Source organism: Rattus norvegicus, chromosome 10 (assembly GCF_021556685.1).
Source record: "Rattus norvegicus strain SHRSP/BbbUtx chromosome 10, alternate assembly SHRSP_T2T, whole genome shotgun sequence".
NCBI lineage: Eukaryota > Metazoa > Chordata > Mammalia > Rodentia > Muridae > Rattus > Rattus norvegicus.
The window spans coordinates 60,205,571-60,219,125 of NC_141543.1; the positions used below are offsets into that span (position 1 = coordinate 60,205,571).

Here is a 13,555-nt window from a genome sequence, read left to right on the forward strand (position 1 = left end):
CGCCTCCATTTCTTGCCCTCAACCCACAGAATGACTTGCCCTTACTTGTTATGGCGACTATCCAGCTTTGTGCCAGGAGTCTCGCGGGGTCTGCTGGGATTGGGACTTTCCCCTCCCACGTGCTCACACTGGCTAAAGTTCTGAAGCTCCAGTTCATTGGGACTTATCCTTGCTATAGGTAGCGACTACAGTTAGGGGGTACCTGGCATCCGGGCCCGCACCCTACTTCCCAGCAGGGTGTCACGCTCCCCTGAAGACTGGGTAAGTAACTGAGCGTGATGAGTCCTCTGTGGTCACTGGCTCTCTCGGTTTGCATACATAAATCTAGAGAGAATCGTGGGTTTTGGGGGTGGGGCAGTGGGGGGCACTCAGCGCGGTTGATATGGGGGTGATGGAATACGCTTGGCGGGCGAGATGAACCGGGCTGTATGTCAGAGATGATGTAGTGAGATGATGATGATGATGTTAAGATCAACTAGCCTCACAGTCGTGCACCTGCAAAGTAAACAGAGCATTTGGGGACCACTGAGATGGCCTGAGGAGTTTTCTCTCCGCTACCCCATATACACACTTATGTACCCGCTGCTGGGTGATGGGAACTCCTGAATAACATGGACAAAGCACTATGACTTGAGATTTTTTGAGATTTATAGCTTAAGACTTAAGACCCCGTAGCATCCTGATGAAACCTCGGGCTCCATTTCTTGATAAAATCGGGGTGATCCGGGAAGCCTTAGCTGCTAAAGTCCCGCAACTTCCGGACCTTTGTCCCTGGAGTGATTTCTTTTTTTTTCCAGCCGCTTCTCGACCCTGCTAGATGAAGAAAATCCAAGGAAAGCCTGAAGCACTAGCGGTGCTAGCCAGAAGTGTTTGCCCTCGGGGCCCGACCCAACCTCTTGGTCTGAAAGGCCCGCCGGCCCTGTTATTGTTTGGCTCCACATTTACATTTCTGCCGCTTGCAGGAGCATTTCCGGTTTCTTTTTTTTTTTTTTTCGGAGCAGATCACTGCTTACCCGGCGACGGGGGAGTAGCAAAGGGGAAGAAAATATATTCTAGGCCGGTTCTGTTGTTTGAGGAGGAAAACTGCTATCCTCGACATCTTATTTTTCTGGATTACTTGGTTATTGCTTTTGCGAAGGAGGAGGTGTTTATTTAAAAGAGTGCACCGATAGGTCGTTTCTTCGTGCCGGAAAAGCAAATTACCGAGTATCCGGTTTTGGGGTGAGCCATTCCCTTAACGCATTCCGCACGTCCTGAAAGCGGAAGGGGCGGGCCATAGCCCGGGGAGCCCGGAGGTCCTAAGTGCAGTCCGCCCGCACCCGCCGGTTCTTCCCAGTGGGAGGTGACAGAACCCTGTCTGGGCTTGGGTATTACTGTTCCCGCAACTTCAGCTTTTAGAAGAGGTCATTTTATTACAGTTTATTATCGCGCAACAAACTTCGTGCGTGCCTTTTTGTTGCTTCTTTTTATTTTGTAAAAAATACTATTTACACACAGCACTTGGAACGAGAAATAAATTGCTTTTTGTACCTCTGAAGATTTAGTAGTTTTGGTCTAAAGAATAAGTGAACAATAGGTAGACCGGGAAAAAAGCGGGGTTTTTTGTTTGTTTTTGGTGTGTGTGTGTGTGTGTGTGTGTGTGTGTGTGTGTGTGTGTGTGTGTGTGTTCAGGTGTAAAACTGAAAGTAAGACTAGGTATTCAGTGGGGTTGGGAATTTAGCTCAGTGGTAGAGCGCTTGCCTAGGAAGAGCAAGGCCCTGGGTTCGGTCCCCAGCTCCGAAAAAAAGAACCAAAAAAAAAAAAAAAAAAGACTAGGTATTCAAGTTTATAGAGAAGTATACAAATAACTTTGCTTAAACTGTTACTGGAGGAGGGAACCCCTGCGCTGTGAAGGTTAGACAGGACAATCAGCCGTCCAGGGATGCCTTGTTATGCAAATAGTCCCCAGCTCTTGGCAGTCTGTTGACTGAGTTCGGTGTAGAAATCTCTTATGAATGTGAAAAGATCCCAATCCGAAGTAAAAAAAGGGGTTGCCCCAAGGCCCCATCCCTGTTTACGAATGTAGATCTATGTAAATGTTTTACCTAAAGACAACTTTGGGAAGTAGCCTTTATCTAAGAAAGTGTTGCAGTTTCTCTGAATAATTTAGTGCAGAGGGATTTGGGGGTCTGGGATGAGTGTGTTCGCTTAAACTATGCTTAAATCACCTTACATGCACCGTGCAGTGTAAATGCTATTTAAATAAATGCAGTGTTGACTGGAAAAAGGAGCCAGGCTGGACCAGGTGCTGCACGCCTTTAATCCCAACACTGGGGAGGCAAAGCCAGGTCAGTATCTACATTTCAGGCTAGGCACATATACACAGTGAGACCCTATCTCAAAAAGAAAAAGGGGGTCATGCTTTAGTATTCACACAGACACCAGATCTCCTGACAGCAGCAGTTTAGAAGCACTAGAAAGCCTGAAACAGGATAATCTCAAACTCCAGACCGTTGTGTCTGATGCATACCCGGAGTTCAAGGTCAAGTGAGGCCCTATCTTTAAAAACAAGAAAACCTTGAAAAGTAGGAACATAAGTTCAAGGTCATCCTTCTCTATGTAGTTATAGGCCAATTTGGTATAAATGAGACTGTCCACAAAGGGGGGGTACGTAAATTAACATACATTAGCAAATCAGAACCACCAGGCATTTCTCCTGAAAGGGTAGATGAAGTCTAGATGACTAAAGCTGGGGGTGGAGAGGAGAATGGTCGAAAACCAACTTGGACTACATAGTAGGGCCTTGTCTCAGAAAAACAAAGTGGAGATACAGCTCGTGGTAGAGTATTTTACCCAGCAAACATGGTGCTCTTGGTTTAAATCCTGGGACCGCTAAACCCAGCTTGACCAAATGTGATTTGTCCATGGATGGCTGTATTGGAATCGAACAGCAATCTATGTGACTCACGGAGTTAACGCCTGGGAATGCTTCAACAGACCAGGAAAGGGCAGTTAACTGTACCCTCTGACCTTTTTCCCAATCCTTTATTTCTGTTCTATTCATGATTTGGGTCCTAGTGGGGTTTGTTTTCCTGAGACAGGGTTTCCCTGTGTAGCCCTTCCTCTGTAGACCAGGCTGGCCTCCCTGAGATCCAGCTGTCTCTGCCTCCTCTGTGCTGGCATCAAAGGTGCGTGCTACCACCGCCTGGCTTCTTAGATTTGGAACAAGCCTCAGAGTAAACTGAGTGCCTAAGATCCCAGCACTACAGTAGTTAAGACAGTAATGAATTTAAGGCCAGCCTGGAATACATAGTGAGACTGACTCAAGAAAGGGGGCAGGGCAGGGGATAAGTTCCAAAAGTGGTATTTTTCAAGGTGCAAAAGCTATGGTTCCTTAGTTATTAACTTGGTGTCAATTTACACAAACGTAAAGCTGGTAAACTCTTAAGGAAGGAAGCTAACAGTGGGCGGGCACATGTCTTTACATTCTGTTTGTCTGGTTTTGTCTTTGGTAGAATGAACTGTCTGTCTTAGTCTTGGTGTGTGAAAGAGTTACAAGGCTATTTCAAAATTTGCCTCTCCGCTTGCCTAGCAAGTGCAAGGCCCTGGGTTCAGTACCCAGCTCCGGAAAAAAAAAAATTGCCTCTCTTCTGTCCACTTTTTAGTTACATAAACAATAAACAAACAGTCCTAAACTAGATGTGGTATAGTTCATACCTGCAAACCTACAGTCAGGAAGCTGCAACAGAAGAATTGCAGTATAGCTAAGCTACAGAGTGAGGAGACTGTCTCAGAATAGAAAATAAACCAAAAAAAAAAAAAAAGAAAAAGAAAATAAACCAAAAATAAAATCATCTTTTATCACGGTGTGTGTGTGTGTGTGTGTGTGTGTGTGTGTGTGTGTGTGTGTGTGTGTGTAGCTCATACATACTCATTAGCATTCCTGTAAGAGGTGAGTTGACAAACTTAATAGAAATGAATTTTGGGGTAATAAGTCTTGGTACCAAGTGCCTATTCTGGTCACAGACCCATGTATTTCCTGATTTTGTATAAACTTACTTTGAGTTCTTCTACAAATCGTCTTCTTCACCCAATATGTTTCTGAAACATTTTGAAAACTGTGTTTTATTTGTCTATTCCCCACCAACGTGTTGTGATTTCTCCTTGCTCCACACCCAAAATAACGCTGACAGGAGCGGTTTTTGTGCAAGGCCCCTGCTGTCCACAACTGTTCTAGAAGGTGCACCTAGAAATGGCTTTGCTGAGTAAGACGTGTGCTTTAAGCTATGCCAGACACTGCCTTGTTACTTTTTAGAACGGACAATATTATCTGTCCTGATCCTTGGCCCCCCACCCCACCACCACCACTGCCACCTCCACCCCCATTTTTCCAATGCTGAGTGTTGAACCCACAGCCTGAGACATAATACGTAAGAACTCTACCACTGAACTACCCCCAAAGATTTTTATATTAAATTCTATGAAACATTGGGATCATTTTTATTCGGGGCAGAGTGTGGCTTCTGGTTTCCGTCCTTTGGTGGTAGGTAGCACTTATTCCATTTGGTTTGGAGTTGGTTTGAGGGTTGCCATTGACAAGCCTTGAACCCTTCCTTCCAGCTGTTCTACCTCAAGATCCTGGGTCCTGGGTAAATGAATTTATTCCCTTACCCCTGTCAGTAGCTGCCTGCCTGTCTGCCTTTCTCAGGATCAAATGAGATGAACCCTTGAAAACAGGCCTGCCAAGCCTGGAAGACCAGCCAGGGTGTGCTCAAACCTCTCCTGAGTTTATTGCCTTCCCTAGCCAGCATTTTTTTTTTAAATATTTATTTATTATATATACATCATACAGCTTTCTGCCTGCATGTATGCCTGCAGGCCAGAAGAGGGCATCTCGTTACGGATGGTTGTGAGCCACCTTGTTGCTAGGAATTGAACTTAGGACTTTGGAAGAGCAGACAGTGCTCTTAACCTCTGAGCCATCGCTCCAGCCCTAGCCAGCATTTTCTTAAACATCCAGCCTCCCAGGATATTGTGGCCCTCCTCATCTGGTACTTGTGAAAAGTTCCATATTGGTGACTGTTCTTAAGGATCACGGAAAACCTAACTACTACTAATGACCTGGATGGTAGAGCAGGGGGATCTATGTCTGTGTGGCTATGTCTCCAAAATTGAGACATTGGGCCAATATCCCCACTAAACAGTTCCTTGACAGGGCGAACTGGCATTAGTGGGCAGTGGTTAGTGCCACAGAAGCACTGCTAGCTCAGAACAGATGAGGTGCTCATATCAACATTGCCGATGTGTACTGTTAGGGGAGGGGAGCTGAACCCAGGGCCTTTCAGACGAGCTCCACTGCAAGGTCAAATCTCAAATGAGGTCAAAGGGTGACCCTTTCAGGTAGGTACAGTAGATATGATGTTTACAGCAAATGTGATAGTTAAATGCTGTAGTTTTAATTATTAATCTGAAGAAGCTCTGGGCCTCCCTCACACCTTTCCCAAGTCAGCCAGGCTCAGAATGAAGGGCTATAATATCCGAGCCTTCCCTTTCTTCATCTAAGATCAGCCTTAACTGATTACAAGAGAACTGTGCATAAGAGCCTGACATGCACCATATTGTTTGGGTGGCCATCTTTAATAAAAACTCATTCACTTGCCCAGTGTGTGTTCTTGGCAGGTCACCTGTCAAGTGGCAGATGTGACCATCAAGACAGATAAAATAGCCCGTATAGAAAGATTTCTCAAACTCTTTTTTTTTTTTTCCCTTTTTCTTTTTTTTGGAGCTGGGGACCGAACCCAGGGCCTTGCACTTGCTAGGCAAGCGCTCTACCACTGAGCTAAATCCCCAACCCCTCAAACTCTTAAAATAATGAGAAAGTGATTAATCTACCTACAACTGAAAGTAAAGGTTAGGGTTATAATCAATATTGACAGTGATCGTCCGGGAACGGCCGCTAGATTTTGTTGTTAGAAAGGAACCATGATGTCCTAGGAAGCTGACCAGAATTCAATCCCTAGAACCCACTTAACTGAAAGGGGAGAACCAAATCTTTCTAGTTGTCTTCTGACCTCCACACTTGTCTTGGCACCGTTAAATAAGGCACAATAAATAAGTAAATGTTTACGTAAGGAAGACAATGGCTACGTGGCTAATAATAATAGTAAATGAGTAAGAGTATCAAAGTATCATGCAGCTTAATTAACTACTATGAAGAGTGTGTGGCTTGTTGGAGATTGGCTGGCTGTGACTGAATGTCTAAGGAGCTATGGCATACAAGATAAGGGGGAGCCCACCTCAGAAACTGACTTTGCTCTTGTAGAAGTGACCACACTGATTGAGCCAGGAAGTGCTCACAAGAGCCCACAGGGAAGAAGGAAGGCAGTAGGAAACTTACTGAATCTTCAGGAATTTGTAAGGGGTTGGGGAGCTGTCCCAAGGGGACAGGTGAGACACTGATGGGGCCCTCTTAGAAATTTGCCAAGAGGGTTTGAAGAATGGAGCTGTGTGTGAGATGATTGATAAAGGGGGTGAGGGAGGTGTCCCTCCCCAGAGGGAGGGGAGTAGAACTGTAGGGTGCAGATGAGAAGGGCTTGTGGGGGTGGGAAGTACCTCCCTAGTTATCTGTTCCTTAAAGCAGTGTGTGGTTCCAGAAGCCGATAGGAGCAGCCTAAATAAGACAGAAGAGCTGCTCCATTCCTGCTTCTCTGGAAATGGTGTCCCTCACGGTCATCTCAGGTCAGGACCTGACTTCGCCTCAAAGGAGCCTGGCCGACTTCTTGGTTACTTGTAACTTCGAGCTTTCCCGCCTGCGCATAAGTTCCCCAAAATAACAACTCCAAAACTCAAAATATATTTACAAACACCTTGGCCATAAGCTTCGGTCTCTTCTCTGACTTGCTCATTTCATCTCCCTGCCAGATAGTCCACCTTCTTTCTAACCTACCCTTTCCTATAGGCCATAGTTTTTTAATTGACAAACTATGCATCCATACAGTACACAGATGTTCTCTCTGCAGATAACTGTCATGGAGGATTCACAGTCGGATATGAGCATCGAGCTCCCTCTGAGTCAGGAGACATTTTCATGCTTATGGAAACTGTGAGTGGATCTTACAGGGCCCCTGAGGTGCTATCCCCCAGCTGAGGCCTGTGAGAAACAAAACTAATAGTGTTAAAGCACGGTGTGCTATTGGGTGCCTCTGATCCCTGCACTTGGGAGGTGGAGGGAAGGGTATCACACAGAAGTCTAAGATCATCCTTGACTATATAGCAAGTTTGTGGCTAGCCTGGGGTAAGTGAGATTCTGTCTCCAAAGAACGGAAGGAAATCAGCGGAACTAATTCTCTGCTCTTGTTCTCCAGTCTTCCTCCAGATGATATTCTGGTAAGGAGCCGGGCAAGAGGGGACTTAGGCCTTGGTGAGCTGGTGGGTTGGTAGCCCGAGAGCACAATACTGAGGTTCTTCTTTGGCCCATCCACAGCCCACCACAGCGACAGGGTCACCTAATTCCATGGAAGATCTGTTCCTGCCCCAGGATGTTGCAGAGTTGTTAGAAGGCCCAGAGGAAGCCCTCCAAGTGTCAGCTCCTGCAGCACAGGAACCTGGAACTGAGGCCCCTGCACCCGTGGCCCCTGCTTCAGCTACACCGTGGCCTCTGTCATCTTCCGTCCCTTCTCAAAAAACTTACCAAGGCAACTATGGCTTCCACCTGGGCTTCCTGCAGTCAGGGACAGCCAAGTCTGTTATGTGCACGGTCAGTGGGCCTGAAGAGTTGCTTTTCGTCTGACTTTAAATGCCTCTGTCTAGATTTTGGGGTTCCTCTTTAGCCTGTGGACTTTGACTATGCCTCAGAGTTTAATTTCTCCCTGAACCTTTCTTAGCCTTTTATCCTTCCTCTCATATTCTCCGCATCTCTCCAGGGGACATGGAACTTTCTTCCCTCACATTCCTTTCTTGGCTTTTGAAAATAATCTTCTGAAGCCAGGCACAGAGGCATGTGCTGTAGTCCCAGCTGCTAGAGACATTGAGGCAGGATTGCTTAAGGCCAGCCTGAGCATTAAAGCAAGACCCCTCCTCACCAGAACCAAAGCAGAGCCCAGTGGGGTGACCCACCCATATCTCCAGCACTGGGCAGGCTAGGGCAGGAGAAACAAGAGTTCAAGGCCATCCTTGACTACACAGTAAGATGGCCTCTCTGAAAAAGAGAAGGCAGGTGTGGTGGCCATCTCTGGGGTTGAGGACAGTCAGGGCTATATAGAGAAACTGTCTCAAAAAACCAGAGGGAGGAAAACAAACTGGTGTGTAGACTCCAGTCCTGTCACTGCTGGCTGCCGTCTGCCACAGCACTGTTGGACACTGTCTTTCATTAGAGCCCCACTTTGACCCTTGATCCTTAGTTGGCTTGTCCGCTGACCTTTGATTCTTTCTCCTCTCCTACAGTACTCAATTTCCCTCAATAAGCTGTTCTGCCAGCTGGCGAAGACATGCCCTGTGCAGTTGTGGGTCACCTCCACACCTCCACCTGGTACCCGTGTCCGTGCCATGGCCATCTACAAGAAGTCACAACACATGACTGAGGTCGTGAGACGCTGCCCCCACCATGAGCGTTGCTCTGATGGTGACGGTGAGCACTGGGCACTGCCTGTGGGGTTAGAACTGGTTGTCCAGGGTCTCCCGGCCTCTGACTTATTCTTGCTCTTAGGCCTGGCTCCTCCCCAACATCTTATCCGGGTGGAAGGAAATCCGTATGCTGAGTATCTGGACGACAGGCAGACTTTTCGGCACAGCGTGGTGGTACCGTATGAGCCACCTGAGGTCGGCTCCGACTATACCACTATCCACTACAAGTACATGTGCAACAGCTCCTGCATGGGGGGCATGAACCGCCGGCCCATCCTTACCATCATCACGCTGGAAGACTCCAGGTAGGAAGCTGTGTGCCAGGTTGGGCTGGCACCGGTCCTCCCCAGCCTCGGCCTGTTTTTGTTCCATGAGCCCCGCCCCTACCACAGGCCCAGCCCTCTTTACCCTACCCTATCTACATAAATGAAGTCTCCTCTGTTCCCTGGTGGTCTTAGGGACATCTCTTATCTGTGGCATCTTGGGTTCCCTATAACCGGAGCTTCAGCTCCAGATAGGACAAGAGGAGTTGGGAACAGGTAGGGCCTGGTTTACAGTCAGGATGGAGCCCAGCTTTCTTACTGCCTTGTGCTGTGCCTCCTCTTGTCCCGGGTAGTGGGAATCTTCTGGGACGGGACAGCTTTGAGGTTCGTGTTTGTGCCTGTCCTGGGAGAGACCGTCGGACAGAGGAAGAAAATTTCCGCAAAAAAGAAGAGCATTGCCCGGAGCTGCCCCCAGGGAGTGCAAAGAGAGGTGAGCAGGCAGGACAAAGAAGGTGGAGGCGCCCTTCAGCTTCACCCCAAAGTCACCCCTTGCTCTCTCCTTCCATAGCACTGCCCACCAGCACAAGCTCCTCTCCCCAGCAAAAGAAAAAACCACTCGATGGAGAATATTTCACCCTTAAGGTACCAAGGTTATTATTGGATTAATATTCTAAGTCTAGGACACAAAACGCTGTATCTTTTGCAGCTGCTTCTTCTCTAGCTATGACATTATCGTCAGAGCGCATGCTCTGAGGCTGTGGTTTCTCACTTATAACTAACTTGAGAACACCAACTTATAATACATACGTAATACAGGTGCTCCGCTACTTAGGAGGGGAACGTGTCTTAGGAAACTCATCGTCGGTTGAAAATACCATATGTCAAAATGTAGTTAGAGGCAGGCCTGGCTGACGTATGCCTGTAATTACAGAACTGAGGAATGTGGTACAAAGCTGGCAGGGAAATGTAACCCAAGAAAGGACATTTGGGTTTAAGGATGTAACTCAGTTCAGAATACGTGCCAAGTGTATACCAAGCCCTGGACTCGATCCCCAGCGGCACACAGTGCATTTAATCCACCTATCCCACTGGATTCCACAGCTCAGCAGCAGGATTGCCCTGTTAAGTGTGTCCCCATCAGTAACAGCATCCTACTCTGTTCCCCCAACTGAAAAAACCCAAGTTTGTTATACACTTTCTACTGAATACCTGTTACTTTCACACCATCATAAAGACCTCCCCAAAAAACCGATAAGTCTAGCCAGCTCGGGTTGGGGATTTAGCTCAGTGGTAGAGCGCTTGCCTAGGAAGTGTGAGGCCCTGGGTTTGGTTCCCAGCTCCGGAAAAAAAAAAAAAAAGAACCAAAAAAAAAAGTCTAGCCAGCTCAAGTTGGGGATCAACTTTCAGAAAGAAAGTTGTTAAAAGGATGAAAGTGGCTCTGTGACTTTGTCCAGCACTTCTGTCCTACTTCATCCTTGCTACAGATCCGTGGGCGTGAGCGCTTCGAGATGTTCCGAGAGCTGAATGAGGCCTTGGAATTAAAGGATGCCCGTGCTGCCGAGGAGTCAGGAGACAGCAGGGCTCACTCCAGGTGAGTGACCTGGGGCAGCGCCTGGCTGTGGTGCTTGCCCCTGACCTCCCTGAGCACGGCCTTTGTGGTAAAAGACAATAACTAACTCCACCAGATGTCCATCGTCCGCCAGACGATGTGGTTATGGTTACTCAGCCCTGGCAAATGCAAGGGTCCTATGAAGTCTTACTACTCAACCATTTCAGGCTCTGGAAAATGGGATGAGGGACAAGGTATGGTATCATGCTCCTATAATCTCAGCAGTAGGGAAGCAGTAAGTCAGGAGGGTTTGGGGAAGTTTGAAGCCTTCATAAACTATATAAAACTTTAGGCTAGCCAGGACTAGCTACATAGCAAGATCCTGTCTCTCGGTGGTGGTGGTGGTGGTGGTGGTGGTGGTGGTGGTGGTGGTGGTGGTGGTGGTGGTGGTGGTGGTGGTCAAAGGGAAGATGAACTGATTCTAGAAGTACTCCGGCATATTCTGTGAATACACCTACTACCCATGGTAGAAGTCATCTTAAATTCCCTTTTTTTCAGCCTCCAGCCTAGAACCTTCCAAGCCTTGATCAAGAAGGAAAGCCCAAACTGCTAGCTCCCATCACTTCATCCCTCCCTTTTCTGTCTTCCTATAGCTACCCGAAGACCAAGAAGGGCCAGTCTACGTCCCGCCATAAAAAACCAATGATCAAGAAAGTGGGGCCTGACTCAGACTGACAGCCTCTGCATCCTGTCCCCATCACCAGCCTCCCCGTCCCCTCCTTTCTTGCCATTTTATGACTTTAGGGCTTGTTATGAGAGCTGACAAGACAATGCTAGTCCCTTCACTGCCTTTTTTTACCTTGTAGATAGTACTCGGCCCCCTCTATGCAAACTGGTTCCTGGCCCAGATTGGGGAATGGGTTGGTAGTTGCTGGGTCTCTGCTGGTCCAGCGAAATCCTATCCGGTCAGTTGTTGGACCTGGCACCTACAGTGAAATTTCACCCCACCCCACCGCCTGTAAGATTCTATCTTGGGCCCTCATACGATCTGTATCCTCCAGGACCCATTTCCTCCACTCTGCAAAGCCTGTCTGCATTTATCCATCCCCCACCCCTCTCCCTCTTTTTATCTCTTTTTATATATCAATTTCTTATTTTACAATAAACTTTTGTTACCACTTGTATGGTTTTTGAGAAGCTGATATCAGCGTAAGCTGCATGGGCCCCCAGGTGCAGGGATGAGTTTGGGAGGCACCCACCTGAGTGCAGGCAGTGTTGGAGTCAGGGATGGAGAACTTGGGTTCCAGAAGAGGAACAAAGCCGGGGACTGGGTCAGTCTGTGGGCTGCATGACAACAAGGGAGCGGGGTGACTCCATTCATAACTTGGGAACCGACTGTCCCTCCTCCCTCCTGCCAGGACTGGCACAGTCCTCACCCACCCCTACTTCTAGGGTTGGGCTCCTGCTGTCCTCCCGGTAGCCTCTCACCAAGGATTAAGGGATTTAAATGTCTGATTTAGCAAACCTGAGCCTCTAGAGGGGCCATCTGCTCCACAAGAAAGGATCAGGGTGCCTGGGTTCCACAGGGAAGGGGGTGACTGCTCCTGGATGAAGAGACAAGTAGGAGGCCTGCCAGCTGGGGTCCCAGGAAACTGGGAGCAGTTAAGGTGAGGTTTGGGGCCTTCCCAGCAGCCCCAGATCCCGGGCCTCGTGCCAGGCGAGTGAATGCATCGAAGCTTTGCGCTTTGCCAGGAAATCCTTTGAAAGGGCTTCTTGGAGTAGGGAGGAGAGTCAGAATTGGGGAGCCCAACACCCTCTTACCCACCCCCTTCCTCAGTGCTGCTGGCTCTCAAAGAGCTGGACTGGGCCAAGCTCCTCATAGCCTGCTGAGCCAGTGCCAGTAGGGAGAGCAGTCGGTGAGCACATGGCTTGGCCATGTCTCTTGGTAATGGAGAGAGGGGTGCTGAGGTCCACAGGGACTTTGGGGCCGCTGTCCCCTGCATGTCCCAGGTTTAAAGAGCCAGTGTGAGTCCTTGCCCAAGACTCCTATACAAGTTGGAAGGGACCAGCCTTAGCCTCAAGACCACCTTTTGTACTTATTTGTGAGGGCCAAACGTTCTCACAGCAAACTAGGCGTTACCTTTTTTGACTTCTAATTTTGTGGGAATGTGTGGTGCTGGTCAAACCCATTATGCTTTTTCCCTGTTTTTGTTCTAAAACTTTACTGAGAGAGAACTAAATCCGAAGAACTGTGTTCAAGGGCCACAAATTTGAGCCCCTTATCGCAAAAAGGGGGGAGGGGCTAAAATGATCGAAATCTACCCACACTCACCATTTGTGCCTGTATGTAAACGTCAAGACAGTGCTCAACAAAAGCGCCACCACCCAACTCCTTTATGTTTTCATTTTCAGACAGTACCTTACTAACTAAGTAGCCCAGGCTACCCTCAACACTGGTCTCTTTATTTAGCTTTCCAAGTGGAGGAAGGGGTCAGACAATGGCCTTCCACATTTCCCTCTATTTTGCCCTTAATTCTGTCCAACTACCTTAACCCTTCAGAAAGCAGCTCTACGAGAGCTGGAGAGATGTTCAGGGATTAAGAGCACTAACTGCTTTTGCAGAGGTCCTGAGTTCAAATCCCAGCAACCACATGGTGGTTCACAACCATCTAAATGAGCTCTGATGCCCTCTTCTGGTGTGTCTGAAGACAGCGACAGTGTACTCACATACATATGATATGAGTAAAATCTCCCAATCTAGGGGGGTTGGGGATTTAGCTCAGTGGTAGAGTGCTTGCCTAGAAAGAGCAAGGCCCTGGGTTCGGTCTCCAGCTCCGAAAAAAAGAAAAAAAAAATCTCCCAATCTCCAATCTCCTTATAACTCTAACCTACTTTTACTTTTTAGGTCAATATATTCTTACTTTTTGTTTTTGGAGAAATGGTGAGGTATCAGACCTGGGACCTAGACATGCTAAGCAAGACATTGTACCAGGAGTTAACCCTTCCACCCCCAACTCCATACCTGGGTGGTGATGGGGCAACACCTTTAATCCTGGCACTCAGGAGGCAGAGGCAGGCAGAGTCCAGCCTGGTCTGCAAAGTGAGTTCCAGTACAGGGCTGTACAGAGAAACCCTGTCTCAA

At 47.9% G+C, this 13,555-nt stretch overlaps 1 protein-coding gene across 6 annotated transcripts; it reads left to right on the plus strand.

The window, feature by feature from the left end:
- The first annotated feature begins 150 nt into the window (after positions 1–150).
- Positions 151–11,597, plus strand: Tp53 (tumor protein p53). Of its 6 annotated transcripts, none has more exon segments than NM_001429996.1 (11): positions 151–261; positions 798–1,221; positions 6,999–7,081; positions 7,344–7,365; positions 7,463–7,735; positions 8,422–8,605; positions 8,684–8,906; positions 9,218–9,354; positions 9,433–9,506; positions 10,349–10,455; positions 10,972–11,597. In NM_001429996.1, coding segments are annotated over 9 exon segments (1,149 nt in total). In that variant the 5' UTR covers positions 151–261; positions 798–1,221; positions 6,999–7,007; the 3' UTR covers positions 11,027–11,597.
- The last annotated feature ends 1,958 nt before the right edge of the window (positions 11,598–13,555 follow it).